At 42.5% G+C, this 23,285-nt stretch overlaps 1 protein-coding gene across 1 annotated transcript in view; it reads left to right on the top strand.

The window, feature by feature from the left end:
* The window catches only part of LOC139221536 (pleckstrin homology domain-containing family A member 5-like), a 178,570-nt gene that overhangs the window by 111,080 nt on the left and 44,205 nt on the right, over nt 1-23,285 (top strand). Inside the window, exon 4 of the mRNA XM_070853438.1 lies at nt 9,504-9,587. Within this exon, the coding sequence (XP_070709539.1) occupies nt 9,504-9,587 (84 nt within the window). The remainder of the gene's footprint in view (nt 1-9,503; nt 9,588-23,285) is intronic.

The following is a 23,285-nucleotide window of genomic DNA, read 5'->3' on the forward strand; positions in this document are numbered from 1 at the left end:
AAATCAGACGTCGGTTTGCTTGTTTGTCTGCATTGAAGAGAGGTACAGATATGATGAAAAGATGAGAACTTGTTCAGGTCGAACAGATTAAGGTTTATACTCACAGAATGATGTCTCACTACCTACAAAATAGCTGCCGTGTTACTTGACAAGTGTTGACAGGTGAAAAGACTCAGCCGCTAAGTGTACGACTATCAACGTGCAGAGACACCAACTCTTCTCCCCACAGTCAATCAGTTAAGGGACCTTTTATTTTCCTATATTAAAATACAGACACTGTATTACAATGCTATGGCAATGGATGGCTCACAGATCCTCATGGATGTGACTGGTGATTAGTTGATTGAAATAGATGGACACCAATTTTGATTATTGATTAGTAATTCATCAAGCAAACATTCTCGGCCTTCATCTTGCTGCTTTTCACCTTGGGCTCTGAAAATTGTGCCACTTTTCATACGTTTCTGACATAGGGTCAATTATTACTAAGTTATGTGAAAAGAATTCATTGATAGTAAGTTGGCTTTTTTCACTTTGTAGTCACTTCACCATACAGTATTACCTTCTGGTCCCCTTCTATGTGTCTCTTCCATTGCAACAACAGTTCTCCATCTTTGTTCTGATAAAATTCTAAATCAGATTGAGACAAATCTATCTAATCTATGACATTTCCTATTCCTTACCTCTAAAAAAGGAAGCAACAGCTAGTGTATTATGTATTCTTATGTAAATGGTGAATGGTCTGTATTTGTAGAGCTCCTTTCTAGTCATTTCAACCACTCAAAGCACTTTCCATCACATCCTCATTCACCCATTCACCCATTATTCAGTCAGGAGGAATCTAAGTTGGAGGAGACTGTTCTTTCACACACATTCACACGCTGAAGCTGCTTCAGGAGCAAGTTGGGGTTCAGTGTCTTACCCCAGGACACTTCAACATGCTGACTCATAGCCGGAGATCGAACCAGCGACCTTCTGATCGAGGGACGACCCGCTCTACCTCTGACCCACAGCCGCCCCGTTGTTATGTCGTTCATAATCTTGCAAACCCTCAGATTTATCCTTTGACCCATTAGGGAGTCCTGGCCCAAGATGCAAGCCGGTGGCATTTCCCTCAAACCTGACCATTGTTGTCAACATTATGCTACCGCTGTGTTGTTTCATCTGCACTCGAATGCATTAGTGATCGAGGGAGGGTTACAGCAAAGAGAGGAGGGTGAGGCACAGAAGCAGGGAGTTAAAAGGTCAGAACGGACAGAGGAAGAGCTGGCAGACGGAGAAAAAACTAATTGAGACGGTAAGGGAGAAAATGAGAGGGAAAAGGTCAGGGAGGGGGCAGCAGGAAGAAAGACAGAAGCAGATATGAAGAGAAAACCAAAGAGGGTGAGGATGGGAGGGGTGGAAGGAAAGAAATGGAATGGAGGAAGAAAGGAAAGGGTGGGGGCATGGCTGTCAGTGCTGGTGGCCTTTCTGAAAGGTTAGTGGCCTGGCCAGAGGGAGAGACAGTGAATGGCAGCCGCTTTGGATGGAGGAGAGGGGAGCTGTGGTCAGGCTACATGGAGCACACACACACACACACACACACACACACACACAGAGTCATCTGACCACAAGGCAGCTTTTTCACATGGCATTTAAAGCGAAGCTCGTTTGTCCACACGACATTAAACATTAGCTGACATTTCACATGGATGGAATTAGCCGATTATTGTACTATTGTAAGGTGGTGTGTGTGTGTGTGTGTGTGTGTGTGTCATTATCATATCTGCATTGTTTGCTGTCAGCCTGATGGCGATTAGAGTTTAATATTCTGTTCACGAACTACACAGACCACCTGTTTTTATGGGCTTGACGTGGTTGACTTGAAAGTTGTCCCCTTAATGCATCTTTGCACAAAGGTTAGATAAAAAAAAAAAAAAAGAAAGAAAAAATCAGGACCAAAATAATTCTTTCATCTCATTTTTCTACCAACATCTTCATCTGTTGTCACCATTTAGATTGGTCATATTGATAAGTGTTATCTGAACAAGCCTATGCCCTACAAAGTATGGTTATATCTTACTAATTCACGTTGCCTAATGTGCTATAGACAAACCATAATTACTGCCAGTATTAGTATTATTAAAGAGTTTGGTCTAGACCTGCTCTTCATGTAAAGCGTCTAGAGATAATGCTGTTGTGAATTGGCGCTATATAAATAAAGATTGATTGATTGATTGATATTACACTCACCTATATTTGAGGAGGTGGTGGGTGATCTAGACAACTATAACAGTTGGGTAAGGTTAGGGATAGACAGTTAGAAGCAAATTGCATTTTTATTAACTATAATCACAATCCTTCCCTAGCCTTAACCAGCTGATTTAACCATAACCATCATTTGTTTTACCACAACTGTGATTGGGGGTGCACTGAGAACGATACTGGTAATGAATATTGGCCATTATCAGACCTCTTAACAGAAATACCTATATGCTACTCTGCATTATCTTACTGCATGAAGCCTCCTTGAGAAAGGTCCTCATGGTGCCTTCCACTTGAAAGAATGATCTCAGTCCTTTCCACGCAGTGAGACGTACAGCTCATTCAAGAAACGCTGGAATCGGATCATATCGGGACTGTAAAAAGATTATTACTGAACCTTAACCTTACCGTTGTAGCTTATGTGCATATACTGTAAAAAACTGTGATTTAAGGTTTTGCAGAATTATCCAGTATTGATTCTTTAGTCTGGCATCCCATCTCATGCCTGAAGTAAGCATGGACCTTTCACATATTTGTTGGTCCTGATGGACTTCCACACATTGTCATCTCTGTGTTTGTCTACAATGGCACAAAATCATGTGACCACTAAGTCCAGCTGCCGTTGTTTTAAGGAGTGAGACACTGAGCAAATCTTTCTTGTGCAGTTATCATTTTAGAGCTCAAAAGATGCAACAGTTCCGTGTGCAGCAACGACCGATTCCAGCCTCACTTATTTCATTCTAGAGCACAATTACATATTAGTCTGCTAAATGGAGAAAGCCTGATGCAGTGGAGCGTTCCTTATGTCGGTGACAGTACTGTGGTTCAAATCTGGGCCTTAACGGGCACAGCCACGGTCAGCTCCCCCTTCCATCTTCCTTGTCCTCATGCTCCTCCTCCCATCCCATTATTTTTCATGCCATTATATCCGTGTGGAGGTGCTTGGAAGTGCACCAGGAAGCTGCCGTGAACTGGCACTCTTTCTTTATTGTGTTTATTTGTTGATTTCTTTGCTTTGGCCTCCCTCATTAACAGTTTGTTTCTCACCTCCTTCCTCTCTTGTACTCTCTCGACTCCTTGTGTCTCTTCATTATCCTCTTCTATTTTTTACCCTCGTAGCGACATGACTGTCTGTGCCTCGAAAACAGATTAATTTCTACCAACCAACAAGCGAGAAGGGCTTCGGTGTCTTGCTGAGGTGGAATTGTTGGCGGCCTGAGGGACTGAGCCTGAGACCTTTTTATAGCAGACATGTCAAACTCAAGGCCACATCCGGCCCGAGATACAATTAGATTAATTAGATACGACCCGCGAGATAATTTCATGTGACTATTAAGAATGGCCCGCCGGTAAATAGCACTCCCACCACTCATTCTACAAATCCCACAATGCACTGAACAGCTGTCGCGCTAATCAAGACCCGTGCAGCAGCCCCCCCTCCCGCTGGTATAATGACACACTGATCAGTGGTCAGTGGATAAATGCATCGGTCAGCACTGTGACACTTTTAAGCTAGCCCCCCCCCCAAAATACATGGCTACATGAAAAGTGGACTTTGAAAACAGGGACTTTCACAGCAGGTGGGGGGCATTCAATAAATGTTGAGCCCGTTTGGCCCCCTTCTTTGATTGACTTTGACACCCCTGTTTTATAGTATCAGTGGCATTGTGCTGGGATGTTAGGAATGGGAATGTTTTCAGGACTGTAATGAAAGAACAGATGCAGCTTCCTCTACAACCCATTCAAGTGCTGTGCTTGCATTCTTGGCATCACATTCACTCTGGGCATGGTCCCAGACCACTGTTGTCTCCTCTCGAGTTTGTGTTATTCCTGCTCAGAATATGGAGTTGTATTCAAGATCTGGAGGCCACGTGGCCTGGTGATGTTATTGGTGACGTCCTGTATCCCTTGGATCCCGTGCCCCTTATGTAGTGAAGCCAAAAGTAAGAGTGGCCAAGTTGGTGGGTGCTCATTAACCATGTCTAACTTCCATGCAAGAGACTGGAGTTCTTGTACTGTCACAGACTTTAAACAGTAACTATAATGCTACCCAAACCATAATCAAGTGTTTTAGTTCAGAACATTTGGAAAACATTACAAACAATCCCGGGTTTTTGCAGAATTGTCCAATACAATGTTTTGATGTGGTGGTTTTGGTGAGGTCAGGTTTTGTATTAGAAATCAGAATTTTTGTTTGAACGTCAGATAAATAGAAATACTCAAACTGTAATGACATCTTCGGCTATTCGTCTTTAATGCTACAGACAGTGTAGTTTTCCCCATTATCCAGCAGAGCGTACTCCATTATCAGCTTGACCTATTGCATAATCAATAAAATGGAGGGGGACACATGGAGGCAGAGCCATGCTGATTGGATACACGCGACACACCGAAGCATCTAACAAGCGGTGTGTGGAAATATTTTGGGCTCTGTGCCGCAGGTGGCAAAATGACCGAACAAAGATAAGGCTGGGTTGTAAAAAGCAGTTGAAAACAGAGGAGCCAGCTGCTCGCAGCAACCCAAGTTTGGCACAAGAAATTGGAGCATCGGAGCAATTTTTCTGAACAGCCTCGTCTGACGGCCCGCTCTTCACCACAATCATGGTAAATGGTAACTCTGTATTTGTGTAGTGCCATTTTGACTACTCAAAGCACTTAACAAAAAGGTCCACACAGTCCGTTTATTCAGCTTCAAGCTCCTTAAACGCTCCATTTCCACGTCCATTTCCTCCATTTTTGATGAAAGGTAGACATTTTCAGCCTCAAGTGGTAAGTTAGTCTTTCCAGGGTATAAGTTTCGTCCATAATGTCCAACCAATGTCCAAGTAGCGGGCGATCAGTTTTCATCCAACTCCTTGTGATGACCTTCTTACATGCAATAATCAAGACCTTGAATAAATAAATATCCCCTTGTTCTATTACTTTCTCAGGTATGGCTCCCAAATACATGATTTTTGGGTCACTTTGAATAAAATAATGCAGGATTTTCCCCAGAGTCTCACTCACTTCGTCCCAGAAAGGTTGTATCTTTACACGTGACCAGAAAATCTGAGTATGAGTGGTGTCTCCATGGCCACACTGCCTCCAACAGTGTTGTTTTGTGCCCAGATATTTACCAGTAATGTGTGGTGTCAGAAAGAAGCGAGTTAAATTCTTCCATCCAAAAAGACGCCAATTTTGTGAATTAGTAGAGGTTCGCTGTGTTTTACACATGCAGAGCCACTACAATCTTATGCTTATTTCCATTTCCCATTTAGATTTTATGAACAGCCAATCTTTTAATTGATGGACGACCCACACAGCCCAGTTACTAAAACCATTGCTGTAGCCTCAGATGCTGCACCAAAGTACCTGTTGGATGGATACACTGTTGTTGGTTAAGAATTAGTTCCAACACATAACTTCTCTTCATAACTACCCAGAAACCACAACTTGCCATTGTCACATTTTGATCTTTCGAGGCAGATATTTCAGCTTACAACAGAGCCAGCTTTGTGGTAGCTGTTTCCCCCAGCTTTATTATTTATGCTACGCTACGCTAATCGCCTGCAGGTTCCAGCTCTATATTCACCGTAACAGACAGCTGTGACTGACCTGTTCTGTCAAAGTGCATCTAAAATTAAGATGCATTTTTGTCTGCTACAGAATACATATCAGCTCTGGAAATCATTTTATATCTTTTGGTTTCTTGATGGCAACCCCCATGTTACTGTTAAGTGAGGTTCCTTCTTATCTAACTTACATGAACATGAAATGTCCTGTGCTGCGTCTCGTTTTGTTGAGCAGGCCACCAAACAAACATTCACTGGGGAGAAGTGCACCCTTGAGTTGGTTTACAGGCCACATACAGAAGCTAATGAGCTTCTCGGCTGCAGAACATCAAACAGAGCTCCTTGCTCCTCACCACCACTGACAACACTGTCCATGACATGCAGGCGACAGGACACATTTGTCTACTTTGTCTCTTGTTCCCTACTTTGGCTGCCTGTCAGCTGCTGTCAATCAAACACAGTACAGGAACATGTCCTCCAGCACCTGAGATGAAAAGGAGCATCTCTGATATTTCATCAGACGTTTTTTTTTCTTCTGTTTGATACTAAAAACGTATGAACAATACAAAAAAACACTTGTTTGTGACATTATATTCGAGAGACGACTAAATGCGATTTAAGTTCTTCGACATTTATCACGAGGAGGTTAGAAAAGCCACAGAGATTCACTTGCAGTTGCTTTGTTAGTGTGAGGGACTACTTTCAAATAGCTGTCAAGATGAAGCTTGGCTGGAAACTTAACTCTGTCATCACGTTAAACTTTCTTTATGTCAGTGCCGTCTGTTGCTTTGTGAGAAGATGAACCTGCGTCTTTCATGTCTCAAGGTGACTCGGGGAATCTTTTCTGTCTCATCCGAGCGACGTCAAGCATTGCAGAGACGTGGCTGTAGTTAAAATAAGATAAGAGTCCACTTACCCGACTGAGTGTAATGATGCTTCTGGTTTTGAAATGCTGCTTTAAGTTGGAGGTGAAAGCCCCCCTGATGGTTTATTCACAGTTTGTATGATGTGCCGTCTTGTTATCGGAGGCAAATGTGTTTCTGCTCCTTTGACTTTACGCCTGTTTTATTTCTTATTTTTAAAAAAAGACCAGTTAGTGTCAGAGGATGTGACAGATTTATTATTATTAGCCAAAGTCTGTGTGTATTGGACTGTGGACATAGACACACACGCATGATGTGTGTGTGTGTGTGTGTGTGTGACTTGTTGGCCTTCGCCGCCCTCTGGTATGACTCTTCCCCAGCTGAGGGGGGCTGGAGCAGCAGAACAATGCCAGCTTTAGTGCTGCACAGCTAGCTTGATTAGACCCAGGAGGAGCCCCATGCCCCTCCCTCCCTCCCTGACACCCTCCAGCATCTGCACATCTGGTGTCCCCAGATGTGGGTGTGAAAACAGTGTACATGTTCAGCCTCCATCTGCTCCTAACACATGCGGGCCCCCCCAGAGAGCCCACTGAGTTTATGTAAGGATTCTCTCCCAGGTGTCAGAGCTGAGGATAAAAGAATTCAAATATTTATGATGTACGTTTTAGTGTGTGTCCGGAGATGGGCAGTATTCAGAATACATGTATTTACAATATATGTTTCTTAGCAAAATCGGTGTTTTGTGGTTTGTATTTTCTAGAATGAAAAAATAATGTGTCATTTGTAACTTAATACCTCAAGAACTTGAATTTGTTTATTTAAAATACATTATTTAAATGTCATTTCATTCCAGCACCAACTCATACTGAGTATTTAAAGGGTTGTTTGCCTTTCTCGTGATGCTCAATTGTTTTAGTAACGAGCAGCGTTGGAAGCGCCTCTCTGGGCCACTGTGCGTCACGGCTCCACAGCCCGTTGTTGTCCTGGGGGGTGAGGGGTCACTCTTCAGGAGGCGGGGGGTTCCTAGCCTTATTAGCACCCTCTGTTGGTTCATATGAAAAAGACTTCTCGTACAGGCTCGATTAAAGGCCATGTTTGTAAGTAAACTGTGTCACTGCTGCCATCACAGACAGAATGTGGACACAGTAGTGAGGATTTGCGTCCTCCCTCCAGTGTCAGGAACACAGCGGACTGTTTCCAGCCAGACCCTGATGAAGAGTCACTTCACCCTGCTGTGATGTCCTGCTGTATGCTGGAAGAATAGATTCACAATCTATGTTTTCTCCTGAATACGGAATGACTTAAGTACGATTTGTCAAGCAAGACTTCCTGGATTGTGTTTCTCGTCTTTTCACAGAAGACGGTTGTTGGGAAGTTTGTCTAAACTACATGGTCCAGTGAGAGAGCACCGGAGCCCTCGCTCTCATTAGTGACAGTGAAGGTTATCTGAGTGGTTAGATTAAGATCAGGGATTAGTGTTCTGGGTTAGGATTTGTTTAGCCTGTGTGTGTGTGTGTGTGTGTGTGTGTGTGTGTGTGTGCGCGCGCCCACAGCTCCCCTCTTGTGTGTATGTGTGTGTGTGTTACAAACTTTCCTCAACTAACTTCATTATCATTGTCTTTGTGCTTTAAGGGTTTATAGCAAAACTCCTGTTTAATGTTAAAACCAGCCAATCAGAGCGGCTGCTGCTCTGCAGGTTGCACTTAGGCGCCTTTAAATGACAGCATTCATCTGCAAATGTTCACCTTTGAAATATATATATGAGTTTTAAGATGGAACATGATCACACACATGAGGACATGGATTTAGATTCAGATTTAATTTAAGGACAGAATAAGGCATCGATTTGTTGATTTGCAAATTTAGTGCCATTTTTATTTTGACTCAGACTCTTACTGCCTTTTTCTGGAGCTGTCAATCACGTCTCATCGTCTTCATGGGTGGATGGAGCTTGGGCAGGTGTCATCATTAGCCTTCAGTATGGGGTTTCAGTCACGTGATTACAGATGGTGATTATCATGTGATCATCTTATTGTAACGAGTGTTGTCTGGAAAAACAATTTTTTTTTTTTATTGTCTTTTGATTCTTGTTTTTTGAATAAAACTGCTATTTTCAAGGTCACGCTCTGCATTCATGCATAACCATTTACTTTTATTATGTTTTCATTTTTATTCTATTCTGCATTCATTAATCATTTATATGCAAAATGAATTAAATAAATAAAAAATATTGTAATTGCACATAAACACAGAAAGAAGCCTTTGATTACTTGCACAGCAGCACACTCCAGACCCCATTCTGACTGACAGAGAAGAGAGAAAAGAGGTAAAAGTAATAGATAGACACATGAATGGAAGCAAGAAAGAACACGATGAAGGGAGAAAGACAAAAGGAACCGACAGGAAGTGGCACTGAGACAGGGGGGAGAGAGGGAGTGTGTTCAGAGTTGACCTGCAGTCTCTCCCACACTATCCCGTCAGCTGTGGACTGGACTGGTTACAGTGTTTGGAAGAAGATTGTTGAGTGTTTTCTGTACTGGAGTCTTTTATTTTGGGAGATTCTTGACAGTTGTCATCTCTATCTATCAACAACTATCATTGTATTTACCAGACAGGACATAATGCTGAAGCACAGCATCACCCAGTGCTACAGGTGTGCCGATGAGTGTGTGTGTAGTGTGATTCTGATTCTGATCTCTGCAGGGAACAGGTTCACCTTTTTTGTGTTTTTTTAAATGGTGCAGAGATGGTATTTTTTGTGCTGATGAACTGTGCATCCCTGTCTTGCTGTGTTGCTGCAGTGATTGAACGCTCTTTCTCTTCCTTTTTGTCTCTTTCCCTGCAGTCACAATGAGCGAAAGGTGACCTGCAAGCACCCGGTGTCAGGCATCCCCTCTCAAGACAACTGCATCTTTGTCGTAAATGAACAGTAAGTCTCTCTGCACCCTGACACACCCGCACAACACTGCTCTGATGTGAAAAGTGAGTGGAAACACTCATAGAGTAGATTCATCAAACCACTGGCACAGCTGTAGTGGTGATCTGGAGGGATTCCAAAAACAATCCTATTGTAAGACTTGTCAGCATGTCACGGTTACAGGTTGGTTCATACACAAGGGTACGTTTTGACTGGTCTAGACGGGTCCCAACAGTAGCAACATAGGAGGAGTTATATTGGGCGTCCAGGAGCAGTCACACAGACATTATACACATAAATGTAAATGGAATGTAAACCATAAATACATAAATAAAAGTCAAAGCAAGACTTTCCATGATACAAATTCGCCAGAATGTAAACAAGATAGAGAATAAAACTGTTGAGATATAAAGAGCAGAAGAATGAAACACTGGAAGGAAAAGCAATCATAAATAAGTAGTGAATTAAGAGTGTTTGCATTAAACAGATCAGGTACTCAGCTACTGTCTGAGAAAATAAAGCCCGTTCTGCAGTGAGCACGGATCGTAGTAACTGACTGTTGTCACACCACGCTAAAACAAGTTGGCGGTGTGAAAGTCCTTTACTGTGAGTGAAAAACACATAAAGCCTGTCCCCCAGGAAGTGCGCCAGGCTTCGAAGTCAATTTGACGTAATTACAACAATGGCGTCCATCATCTGATGCCGTTGGGCCCAAGAAGACTTTTTTTCCATAGACTTACATTGTGAAAGAGACGCCTGTAAAACATTTTGTCAGTGTCACAGCCACCGCTAAATGAGTCATTTTAACTGTCAGAATTTGATCCGTGAGGTCTGATAACATTTAGAAAGTCCAAAAGAGCCACATAAATCATTTTATTCCCATTCAAGAGGCCACAAGTGGCGTGTGGCCACTGGGAAAAATTGGAAGCAACTCTTAGCGACTTTCTGGTATCCAGTTCTTATGAAATGGAGCCCCACCAGTTCTTATAATACACCCATGCACAAAGCTCACAATAGTGTATCATAGCATTTATATGAGACTGAATACTGGCATTTATTAAAGAAATCATGTTGGTTTTGTTGTGAACTCGACCAGATTATCTTACACTGTAGACATTGTTTGATTTCAATATAACCATCTGTAATCATGACACATAAGGCAGTTACAGTATCTAGGTGTCTGAGAAATGGACAAACCCTGTTTTAAAAGGATAGATTTGAAAGGATGAATGACGACGATCAGTGAATGTACAGTACAGCCTCTTTCTGCATCTGATTTGGCTTTAACAGTGCTGGTGTGGAGGACTGACTGCAGCATCCGTAGGTCACGTTAACATTCTGACTGTTCCATTACTGTCCTTTTGAAATGTAATAATAAGAGAGAGTGCGTTGAGTGTTCATGCAGCTGTGAAGACTTCAACAGAGCAGCAGTGTGCGACTCTCCAGCATGGGTGCCCACACTGAGAGCACAAAGACTGGCTGCTCAACACAGTCCACACTCTGCACACCGCCGCCACAAAATCCTCGGTCGGTTTTCACGAGCCATAGAAGAATCTGTTTTCAATCCGGCTTCTGTTGTTGACTGAGCTTCCTGGAGGCTGTGGGTGAATAGAGAGCAGAGGATTGTGGTTGTTACGCCCACGATAAACTTTGGATCATCTTTTCAGTTAGCTGTGCACAGGCCTCTTTCTTTTGGCCTCCCTTTTTTTCCCTACAGGTCAGTTGGAAACACTTTCTGACGTCCGCCAAGGAGGTTATGGTTTTCCTGCCTGGTCTGTTTGTCAGCAGGGTTACAGAAAACCCCACTGGCCCGATTTTCGTGATATTCGAAATTGACAGGTGTATCATAGGTCAAGGAAGAACTCATTACATTTTAGAGCGGATCTTGACTCATGAACAAGCCATGATATTAGCCAATTGTAGCACTGAGAAACTGAATGGTGTCGTGGCCTTTGGGGAGGTCTGCGCTCTCTGAGTGCCTTTCTAGTCGAAAATGTGCTGCATTATTTTAATGTATTTCTATATGGTCATTGACTTGACTCGGCAAAACATTGTTTGCAGAGATGAAAGATGTATCAGACACCGTCACAAATGATTCCTGCGTAACCTGAATAAAGCCCAACGCTGTTGTGTTTTAACTCACTTTATAGCTTTGCTGATTGTCACATTATCAACATCAGACCCGTGGATATCTGCTAATCGCTTTCAGAAATTCAGAAAAGAAAACAGGTATATTACTGCTTATGGTTTTTAAAGGATAATCCCCTGTTTTAATCCCCTGTTTTAAAACTCAGGTCTTGTATTTGTCACTGCTGAGGTATGGGGACTAGGTGACATCACTAGTAGTTGAAAACTTGAAAGTCATTATGCAGCAAGTGCAGCAGCCTCTATCAAAGGTTTAATGAACTAATTCATCTATTTATTCTTGTAGGTGATATCTTTGAAATAAAATGGGCATTTGTTTTTAACGATTACTGAACTGAAGAAAGAAATCAGGTAAATCAGATGTCAGAAATTGGATATGTTTCTGTTTTGCCATGTCAGGGATTTTGCCTCACTCCTAGATGTTTGAAAATAAATAGATGAGTAAAATCATGAACAATAAAATTACCCAAGTTGCAACAAACCAGACTCCTTTAACGTCTATCGACTATCTTGTCTCTGTAAGAGAAGTAGTAGTAGTTGTTGGACTGTTTGACTTTTTTAATCACCTTCTGTCCAGGGCTGTGCACAACTCATGCCAATTTGTGATGTTTCCAGTTAGGATGCCCTCTATTGTTTCCACCCATTCCACCTCAGCTCCATCGGTGTAGCGAGTCGCGTTTGTCTTTGCGTCCTTTTTTTCTAGAATCAGTGAAAGCTGCAGCCATGGGAATGCAGTGTAAACAGGAGGTGGGTGAGCACACGTCCCTGGGGTGCTCCAGCGTGCAGCAATAGAGTCGGGGAGTAGTGACCATTGTAGTACTCAAGCACTCAATGGGGGAGACTCTGTTAAATCCTGAGCTGAACTCAACAAACAGCATTCTAATGTAGCTGTTGTTATTTTCATAACGTGTGAAGACTGAGTGGAGTGCAATGGGAAACTGTGCTCATTCTTAGGGTCGACTGTTGAGGGTCCAGGCTGTCTGAGATGTTGTTCTTGATGCATACAAGAGCCAGTAAGCACTTCATCAGCATGGATGTGGACAGTCGTTTGGTGTAGAAACTGCACATTTTTGTAGGTCCGGGGACAATGATTGCTGTGTTGAAAAAGGTGGGAACAGTGTGCTTTGACAGTGATAAGCTGAAGATGTCTGCAATGACAGCAACTAGCTGGTGGCCACATGTTCTTAGTACATGACCACGGATGTTATCAGCCTCAGCAGCTTTTGTCATCTTCACTCTCATCAGGGTTTTTCTTCCATCTGCTCTCACATCTGCTGTGGATACTGATAGTGCCGGTCCTTTGGAGGCAGGGCTGACTTGACAGCTGACTGTTCGTTGAGGAGATCAAAGTGAGCTTGGAGTGTGTTCAGATCATCTGTCAATGTGGCCTCACACACTCCTGTTTTTGTGGCCCATGATGATGATGATGATGATGCCACTTTTCAGTTTTGCTCTGGTGGTGTTGTATGCTCCCTTGTTACCTGACTGAGAGGCAGCTTTTTTGGCTCTGGGTAGTGCCCTCACCTCTCCGTTCAGGCTTTCTGGTTAGGGAATGATTTTGAATGTGTTCTGAATCACCACATCATGTGTCCTGTAGAGCTGCTTCAGCTTCATCTGCCCACACGTGATGGTGGTGCGCTTTACAGCTGCTAGGAATATTCATGTAAATACGTCCAGGTTCCAGGTTCCGCTGGTGGGATTTAGGTACAACAGTTTGGAGGTTTGTTTGATTAAAATCACCAGCAACAATAAAAATCCCATCCAGTTGTTTTGTTATGTTGCTGCTGATAGCCTCGTACAGTTCCTGCAGCACATTGTTTCAACACCAGTCCGCTGTCAGACATCAAATCCCTTTCTGCTATTCCTGCTTTCAAGAGCTTCAAGAGTCTGATTGTATGTGTACCACACTGAGGGTCACTTAGTCTGTGAATGCCACCACTGATTAGACTGCTTCTTTGCATCTCTTGTCCTCAGTCCATCTTTTTTTCTCTGTCTCTTTGCCTCCCCTGTCTGTATCCATGCAGCTCTGAATGGTTTGTTTATGGCAGCCGCACCACAAACTGAAACAGAAAAACTCTTTGATTGGCCTCCCCCCCCCCACACACACTTTCTGCTGCCAGAATGACTGGCTGCTGGATGCTCTCTACCCATTAACTCTGAAATGGATCCATTCTGCAGACATCGGACACAAGTCTCACAAAGAACCTACTTTCTCCTCCCTGCTCCAAACTAGAAAACAACAAATAAAAAAATGAAATTTAGAACCGGAGTGTGTGAGAAAGACAAACAAATGGCAGCAATTACACGCACCAGCACCAAAAGAGTCGTCAGAATGGTATTTCAATCCCTTTTCGTCTCTGAACTGTGCTGCTGAGATACCGACCCCCACCTCCACCACACACACACACACACACACACACACACACACACACACGTACATTTACACACACTGTTTCACTGCTAACAGGTTTAGTGAAGCTGCACTCTGTGGCAGCACCACTCTCTCTCTTTTTAACACACTCGCTCTCCGTCGCTTTCACACTCACCCCATTCAGCTCCCATCCCAATTATCTTCTCTGTCACACTGCGCCTGTTTAGGAGGGCTGAGGTGTCTGCATGCATGTGCATGTGTGTGTGTGTGTGTGTGTGTGTGTGTGTAAGGTATGTAAATGACCTGTGCGTGATTTGTATTTTTAAACTTGTTGAGCAGAGGTGAGACAGTCATGGGGAACGAAAGGTGTCTAACTGCTAATGAGAGTTTTACCTTGTTCTGCCCTGACTGGCACGAAGATGAAATATCTGGGTCTAAGTATCTTTCAGGCATGACAAATGTCATTTGCCCCGCAGACACAGAAAGCTTGGCATTTGTGGCTGGCAGCGTTGAGATGCAATTACATCTCATTGTCCGTGACACAAAGGGGGCGACAGAATTGACCAACAAACAAATTTGTGCGATTAGCTGATTTTCTTCGATCCCTAGACATGTAGGGCTGCTGGTAAAACTGTAATGTAAAGTTTGGTGTCCTGAGGGTACGGCTAGAAGAACGCTTGTGCAGTTTTACATTTAAAAGAAAAAGGTTTAAAGTACTGGAGAGCATAAATCTGTTAAGTAGACGTCAGGATATTTCTTGTGTCTGTACGTCCATGTGTACACTGTAACACTTCTCATGTGCCTGAAAAGTCTGTACCCAACATTGTGCGTGGAACATAGCTACTGGCTAATAATAAAAGTGTTGCATAACTGTTGAATGCATGGATGTTTTAATAGAACTGATACCGTGTTCCAGCATGTAAAGGAAACACAACCCAAGAATACAATCCACAGCACCTACAAACTGTAATTGATGTAATATCAAGGTGCCTTAGTGCTGCACAAGGCCTCAAGCCTCTTCAACTTCCCCCTTCCTCGCAAACTTTTAAATGAATGTGAAAATAAATGAGTGCAAGACCTAAGCCCTCCCTCCGGGCTCAGAATCTTCTTAGTCTGAAAGACCCCTTCAGATTTAACCCAGTGCACCACAGAGGTGATTAAAGTGATCCTTGAGGAAGTGGTTTCAGTCTCAGATGCCACTAAATCTGACTGTGCAGGGAATGCTCATACTTTATGATCAAGGATGTTTTAAACCTTCATTTCTCTCTGGCATGTAGAGCATGTTTGAAATATAGGGACTGTACCATCTAAGGTGACTTTATTGAAAATGGCATCAAACCTTCTTTTTATTATCTGACAGTCTCTTTTAAAAAGTAGAAATGTCGATTTGGATTAGAAATTTAAACTTTAAAATCTCAAATGCTTTATTTTCCAGACAAATGTAATGAAGTGTTGGGCCCCTGAAGCCACTGAGCACCACTGCTACTTTCCCAGTCAATGAGTCACCTGGGGGTAATCAGTGCTCCCACACATTTGCACCAGCACTAAGATGTCCTTGCGATGATGTTAAAATTAAAGCAAATTACATTAGATTTAACTTAAATATGTTGGATTTGTTTGTGTGAAATGCATGTTAACACAGCCTTGATTGTCAATCATATCAGAACAGAACAGGAGTATAAACACACAGTAAGAGGAATACATCTACACTCAGCTCCCATTTATCTGAACTGGACCACTGACAGCAAAAATCGATGGCAGATATTACTTGAATGAATTGCCCTTGAGTTGCGGCTGTGGCTCAGAGGTAGAGTGGGTCGTCCGTCAATTGAAAGGTCAGTGATTTGATCCCTGGCTCCTGTGAGTTACCATGCCGATGTGTCCTTGGGCAAGACGCTGAACCCCAAGTTGCTCCTGAAGCTTAGCTTTTAGTGGTGGAAATGACTAGGAGACAGCCACATGCCCACTCAGTGATTTTCAGTGATTCTAAAGTTTTACTGACACTCCACAAACCAGAACTTTCTTCATGCAGATGTTGTAAATACTGTATATGCTGATAAGATTTAGTTGTCAGCCCTGATGAATGCAAAAACATTGTTGTGTTTTTCTTTTCTTTCAATGGGTTTAGTGAATGCCATGAACAACAGTCATCAGTGTCAACAGTTTAGATGGGATGTGACCATTATTGCAGAAAGCTTATGTTACAAGCTGGAGGAATGGGATTTTTACCGGACGTTAAAGGCAGGTTATCACACTGTTCACTAAAATTCTGGATTTCTTTTCTTTTGCTTGTTAGCATTTTTAGCCATGCGCAAAGGGATGGCAGTTTCAATCTGTTGGCGTGTCTGTTGCTCCAGCACTTTAATGCAGACAGAAGTATCTCAGCAGCTTTTTTGTAGATTGTCATTACATTTTGTGCATTCATGGTGCAGTAGATTTGTCATGTAGCACCATAATGTTTGGCATTTCTTAGTAAAATGTGTCAAATGTCTCAACAATTGGATTAATTGTCATTAAGTTGACAAGATGACCATAATTTTCAAGAAGGTTCTGGTTCTTTATCCTTCTGTCCTGGGTGCAGGTTGGAGGAATCCGGTCTCTCCTTTGTTCCTTGATAGTTAGCAGCTCTGTACTAACTTGCTGGTGTGCTCCTGTTGCTCTGAAGATCAGCTGGCAGACTTTGGATCATACCTGCTGGTGCTGATAAGCTTGGTTCAGGCGGGACTTTGTGTCACCGTCATGAAAAAGGTGGTCTGCTTTGTACAGGCCACACTGAGGCTGGAGCTGGAGGAGAAAGCTGCAGGCCTGGAACTGGCCCCTTGGGCCACAGAGACATGGTGCAAGGCTGGAGTTTGTCTCCAGCAGAGCCCAAGGTGAAGAGAGCTGAGGTGGGACTGGACCCTGCAGGATTCAGATGAGGAGAGAGAGAGGGAGAGCAGTGGGAGAGCTCTGGTTTTGTCGATCTGAAGTTGTAGGGTCATGTGCCGCTGGGTCTAGGGGTGCGTTTAGCACTTATGATATGAATGATGGGGGGCTATTGGGTTGATCAAATCCATGTCTAGAACAGCTGATGGAAAAAAAAGTGTGGCTTTAAATGAATAATCAGATCGCCTGGTGGATGGCAAAGACGAATAATGACTGGGTTTGATTACCAAAGATTTCAGTTTTTACGTGGACTTATGTTTCATTTGCAAGATATTTCAGCTCAACTGAACTCAAAACTAAAGGCCTCTGGGAAACTGAGTTCAGAGAGGGAGCCCTTTGTTGAAAAGACATGTAGTCCACACTTGTCACACTTGTCTGCATGAACTTCCTGTCATGCAGACAATCAAATCATATAATTTAAATGCCAATAACAGTAACATTACCCTTCATTTTTGGCTGATGGTAATACTAACAACAGCTGTACACACAAAGGCGGCTTCAGGTGCTCTATGGCCATCCAACAAGCTGTCCTGCCAGACCATTCCCCTGCTAGCACAGCTTACAATCAAACAGGGACCCCATCCCATCCAATCAGAGACGAAAGGCGCATTTTTGAACTATCTCCAAAGATCCTTTTTTTTTTTTTACTTTCAATTTAAAATAAATAGTACAAATACGTTTTCCCCATTCACTTCTTGCCTTGACATTTCCCTGTCACAAATCTGAGTTGTCCTCCTGCTCTGCCTGAGGCTATTTAACTCAGTCAGTCAAGTTTAATGAAGAGATTTCTAAAAGCTACATCCAGGAAGTTGCTTTTTGTTGCCCAGGGGGAAGTTTCAGAATGTACCACACAACCCTGCACCTCTCGCTTTTACGATGTCTAATTTCCTTTTTTCTTGGTTTTGTGATCTTTTTGTGATCTATTAAAATATCTACTAATATCTTGTTCTGTTCATCTCTCTGATGTTTCCCTGCTGCTGTCTCCATACTAAAAGGTTTAGGAGTCTTCAAAGATGTGTTGAGCTCATGCAGCTGAGCCCTTACCCTTTTTGACACTTTCTCTTTTCCTTGCCTTCCTCCGTCTGTCTGCTCACTTAATTATTCACAGATTCCACTCAGACATCTTCAGTTCTCTTGATTGCTCAAACAACAGAAAGAAATGAAAATGGCAAAACAATAGAAGATAACAGACAGAAATCTGAGGCATGATGTGATGTTGAGCTAACGGGAGGCTCTGAATGATGGTGGGCTATTGGGTTGATCAAACCCATGTCTAGAACAGCTGATGGAAACAAAGTGTGGCTTTAAATGAATAATCAGATCGCCTGGTGGATGGCAAAGACCAATAATGACTGGGTTTGATTACCAAAGATTTCAGTTTTTACGTGGACTTATGTTTCATTTGCAAGATATTTCAGCTCATTTAGCCTCACCTCTAGTGACCTGAGAACTGCCTTCATTCACGTGTCTGTTTGTTTTTTATTCTTAGTGTTGTGATTTTTGTCATCATCTATTCCATCTATCATGACTGAATTTGATTTCAAAGCCACTATTTGAGTTCTTATTATGTTGTCATTCTTTCTCCCTCCTTTGTTTTGTTTCTAGTGTGAGTTGTGGAAAGCTTGTCCACCCTGACAAGCCCCTAGATGCTCTCACCAGGTAATGATCCCTCACATCACTGGAGGGGCCGCTTTAGCTTCTGCCTTGCTATCGGCCTTGATGCTTTGAATACTAGTTTGCTTCCCTCAGTGACTAAAACTGCAAGTCTCAAGTCGTTGCATGCAGAATGTGTTGTTAGCGGTGGTTAAGTTGAAAGAACTGTTTCACACCCGGGTAGGTACACTTGGATGTCATCCTTACCGGTCAGAGGAGAAGATCCGTATCAACGTGTGTTGTAGAAATGAGCCCAACATCTTCAGCTTGCAGGTGGTGGTGCCTGGTTCAGTCTTTAGCTAACTTGCTACATAATATAACTAACTATCAGACTTATTTTTAACCCAAACCGTCACCTTTTCCATGTGCTAACCATACAGTTTCAGTGCCAAATCCTAACCGAATGTGGTCACATTTACCTTCTTAACATTTCTTATTGTTACCATGACGACAAAGGCCTGGTACGACTGTTCTGGCCTACTGGTAGGTGTAATAGGCCCCAGGTTTAAGGCCCTTCCACAGTGGCTTCACTTTTCACACCCAGAAGCTACGTCCAAATCGGGTAACTCAGCAAAGAGTTACTGGAAGAGTTGGAGGTCGGCTAGTAGCCCCCCCCCACACACACACACACACACACACACTGATCCAGAAAGTCTGAGTGCCTCCTCCAGCTTTTTCTTCATCTCCATTCATCTTTAATTCCAGGCTTCATTCCTCTGTTTAAGAATTCTTTTTCTTCCTCTTGTTTCTGCCTTTTGCTAACTCTAACTTTGTTTTAGGCTGTGTGCGTGAATCGCCTGGCGAGCTGCTGTGTAACACTAATGAGATGATAATCTGAAATAATATTCTGGATGATTAATCTGTATGTCATGAGTTGTGTCTCAAGCACACAGCAGGGAAAGTTAAAGTTTTCTTCCCTGAATAATAAGCCTGTGTTGAATTTCATTGGAATTAACTCTATTTTTTGTTGCCATCCGAGTCAAATTGAATCAGTACAGTAACAGCAGCTTGTGTTACCTCGGGAATGATTGAATTAAATCTGGTGCCACTTTCACAACACACACACAGACACGCGTATTTTCCTTGCTGATTCTGAATGACAGGGTTTTAAAGGATGAGCCCTAGTTTTTTCTCTTAGTTAAAGCTTTAAACAGTCTCATAGTGAACCGAAACTCATTGATCAAATCCAGAAATATTAAAGAAAGTGAAAAGAAAGTGAAAATACACCTTAAGTAATTGTCACAGCTAAAGAAAGCATGATTCAGCTCAACTTTATTTGAAGCAGACTTACATTAGAAACAGACCTTCATTTTTAAGTTGAAGACTCTGAAATATCTGCTCAAAAGAAAAAGAAGGTGACCAAACGTTTGGTGCCAACTTTAAGCACTTAACAGTTTAAGATACTCAGTGTTATGGACATGTGTTTTTCTTTTGAATGCAAAGCTCAAGCCTAAAGTTCAGGTTATAAGATGATGGAGTTTCCATACTATCCCCATTACGATCTGACTCAGTCGACACGTCCAGTTACCACACAGAGAAATTTGAAAACCGTAATAAATGCTGTCTCACTTGCACAAAAAAAAATAGATGTCTGAGTCACGGCTTGCACTGCCTGTGCTCACACAAACCCGTTTCATCAGCAAGTCACAGAAGTGAGAATAAAGAGAGCAGCTGAAGGAAAGGCTTTATGGGGGACGGGCTAATAAAGGTTAAGATAACTGTGTGACTGAAAGATGAAAAGGCAAGAGATGAGACAGTGGGAAGCATTGAAAAGGCAGGAAGAGGAAGAAAAACAGATGGGCTGTGTGATCAGTGGATGATTTTTGTTGTGTGCGTGTTAGTCACCCTGCTTTAGATGTAGGGCTGTCGTTAAAAGAGGCAAGTGAAGGCAACGACGGCTCTGTTTCCTAAAAACTAAATGCCTTCACTTGCAGGCTTTGCGCTCACACACACACACACACACACACACACACACACACACACACACACACACACACACACACACACACACACACACACACACACACAAGTAAAAGTGGTATGTGAATGTTGCCAGCTCAGCTTAAACATGTTTTCCAATGAGTGGAGCCTATTCTGCCTCTGGAACTTAAGTCAGTAAGGCTGCTGTGAATAGGTGTTAATATATGTTGTTGCACACACACTGCCACAAATTTAAACACATAACGGCAAAGACAGATATCAGAAACTTCTACGATTACAGTATAATACCCAGCAGTAAATACCAGCTGGATGTACTACATAATAGGCTTTTGCTGTGACTTCCAGGGAGTTTCAACTTGTAGGTTATTTTCAGGCTGTTTTCTAGATCGCTGCTAGGAAACTGCCATGCAGGGACATAATTGCCAACAATGACCAACCAATGTCTCAACACCCAGAGAAATATCTGGCAGGTCATCATAATGGTTATAGTAATCACCCTAACCTCCTCTATGTCCAATCTATCCACCTCAAACTTCTCCCTCTGCAGACTTTCTAGATCTATAAATCATCACACTACCCAGTCCTTTACTCCCAACTGAGCCATGCTTCAAATGGCAACCAAGACGGCTTTGTGACTTGAATGCAAACGTAGGTTTTAGAGTTTGTTGAAACAGCTCTTGTTTTTCTTGGGAGGACAGCCTCAGCACAGTAATTGGATCTGGTTAATCCAACCATATCTGAAAATGAGTGTTGGACACTAAAAATTCAGAAAAAGCCATCAAGAAGTGCCTTAAATCCTGCGTACGTTCGTGTGAACTTAGCGGGGCGTCCAACTTTGGAATGGTGTGAAGGGGGGGGGTGCTAATGGACAGCAGCTGTCACTCAGTAAATGTAAATCAATTCAATTCAAAAATACTTTATTCATCCCTCAAGGGCCAATTGGAAGAAAGTGAGCTTGCAAACATAAATACACATAAACAATAATTCATACACCTACAAAAGAATCTGAAGTGACAAATATCTTAAAAATACATACACAAGGATTGACAATAGTGGCCAATCCATAGCTGATCAACTACATCCAACACCACAAAGGCACATATTATTTCAAAAAGGAAAAACTGGGGAAAAGTCAAAGTGCAGGTGCATTATCCGTTCACAGGTCTAACATCTTCTGGAAAAAAAACCCAAACTTCCTTCTACTTGATTTACATACAGGCGATCTGAAATGCATACCTGATGGCAGCAGCTTGAAGTCATTTTTGCTCCCACAGGCGACAGGCCTCCATGAGGTCAGCACCCCTCAATATGCTGCCTCACCTTACAGATATTAAATCTATACTGGGGCCTTTGAGTCGTGCTACGGACCACTACTACTCTTCTATTCTGATACATCCGGCTGTCTACACAGGCTGTGTAGGGCTGTTGTACTTTTGCTGTGCATGCTTAAAACATGTACTCTTGCATTTTAAGTCTATTTTCTTTTGTTTTACACAGATAACTACAGACTGTTTATCACAGTCTCAGTGCCACCAAAATATTCCATAGTGTGCCTGAACGTCTCTTGTGTAGCTGTAGATGCAGGACTGCAGCTGCTCCTGCTCCTGCTCCTACGTGTTGCTTTTGCGCCGCTTCAGTTGAGAGGTGAAAAGTCTTGACCAGATATCTAGATATCCTAGATATGCTCAGGACGCAGAATCCTCATTGAAAAACAGCCTGGAGGCATGTTCACGTGTGTACACATGAGCAGCAGATGTGTTGCTTTGAGCTGTAATTGGAACAAAAGACCTGTTGTAGCTTCAAGGAAACCCCTAGTTCATTTTAGAATGATGCCACAAGTCTCTTAAGTACTCTAAAAGGCATGATTAAGCATAACTTTAATTCACCACAGCTCTCTTAACTAATACTAGTAATTTGCTCCCTATTAAGAGCGAAGTATTAGATGTGACAAGTTAAGTTGCCTTAAGTGCTTATGTCAAACTGAGGGATGGTTAGCTGCGGTGAGTATCCACTGCTCTACAGAATTTCCTTTTAAAAATTCATGATATTAAGGACTCTGATGTAGTGCACTGCAAAGAACTTTGATTGGTTGAAAACATGCCGATGATTCCTTTAAACCCTCCGAATAGATGTATCCGCTTGTCAAGTGGTTACTTCCCATTTTCCAACAAACTCAAATGCATTTTGAGTATCAGCATGACAAGAAATTGTTGTTTATATTTGATATGCAAGTGTAGTCCACATTTAATTTGCAGAGTTGGGTTTTTTTTCATTTGGCTTTAGGGGACTAAATGTTGCTGAGTAGGCTGAAATACAGCAAAGGAGATTATCAAAGCTGTCAGTGTAGAATATAGAAGAGCTGCTAATGTGTTGCACAGCATGTAAATGGCTGGCCTGCCAATTACATTCCTGCTAGTGCACCAATTTTAATGAAAGTACAGAACTGTAGTACAATATGGTAAATGATGTGAATTAGAGGTGATTTATTGGCACTGTGTTTAAGACAGAACGTAAAATAGTAAGGAGATGATGGTATTACGTGCTGGAGGAGAGATAAAGACCTCAGGACTATAACTGCTGCTATCACAATGGTTATCTGATCAGCAGTGTGGGGCAGTCACAGGTGGAACACCTGGGACACAAACCAGTGATTTTATCAGCATCAAAGCTGGAGC

This window comes from Pempheris klunzingeri, chromosome 22 (genome assembly GCF_042242105.1).
Source record: "Pempheris klunzingeri isolate RE-2024b chromosome 22, fPemKlu1.hap1, whole genome shotgun sequence".
NCBI classification, from domain to species: Eukaryota; Metazoa; Chordata; class Actinopteri; order Acropomatiformes; family Pempheridae; genus Pempheris; species Pempheris klunzingeri.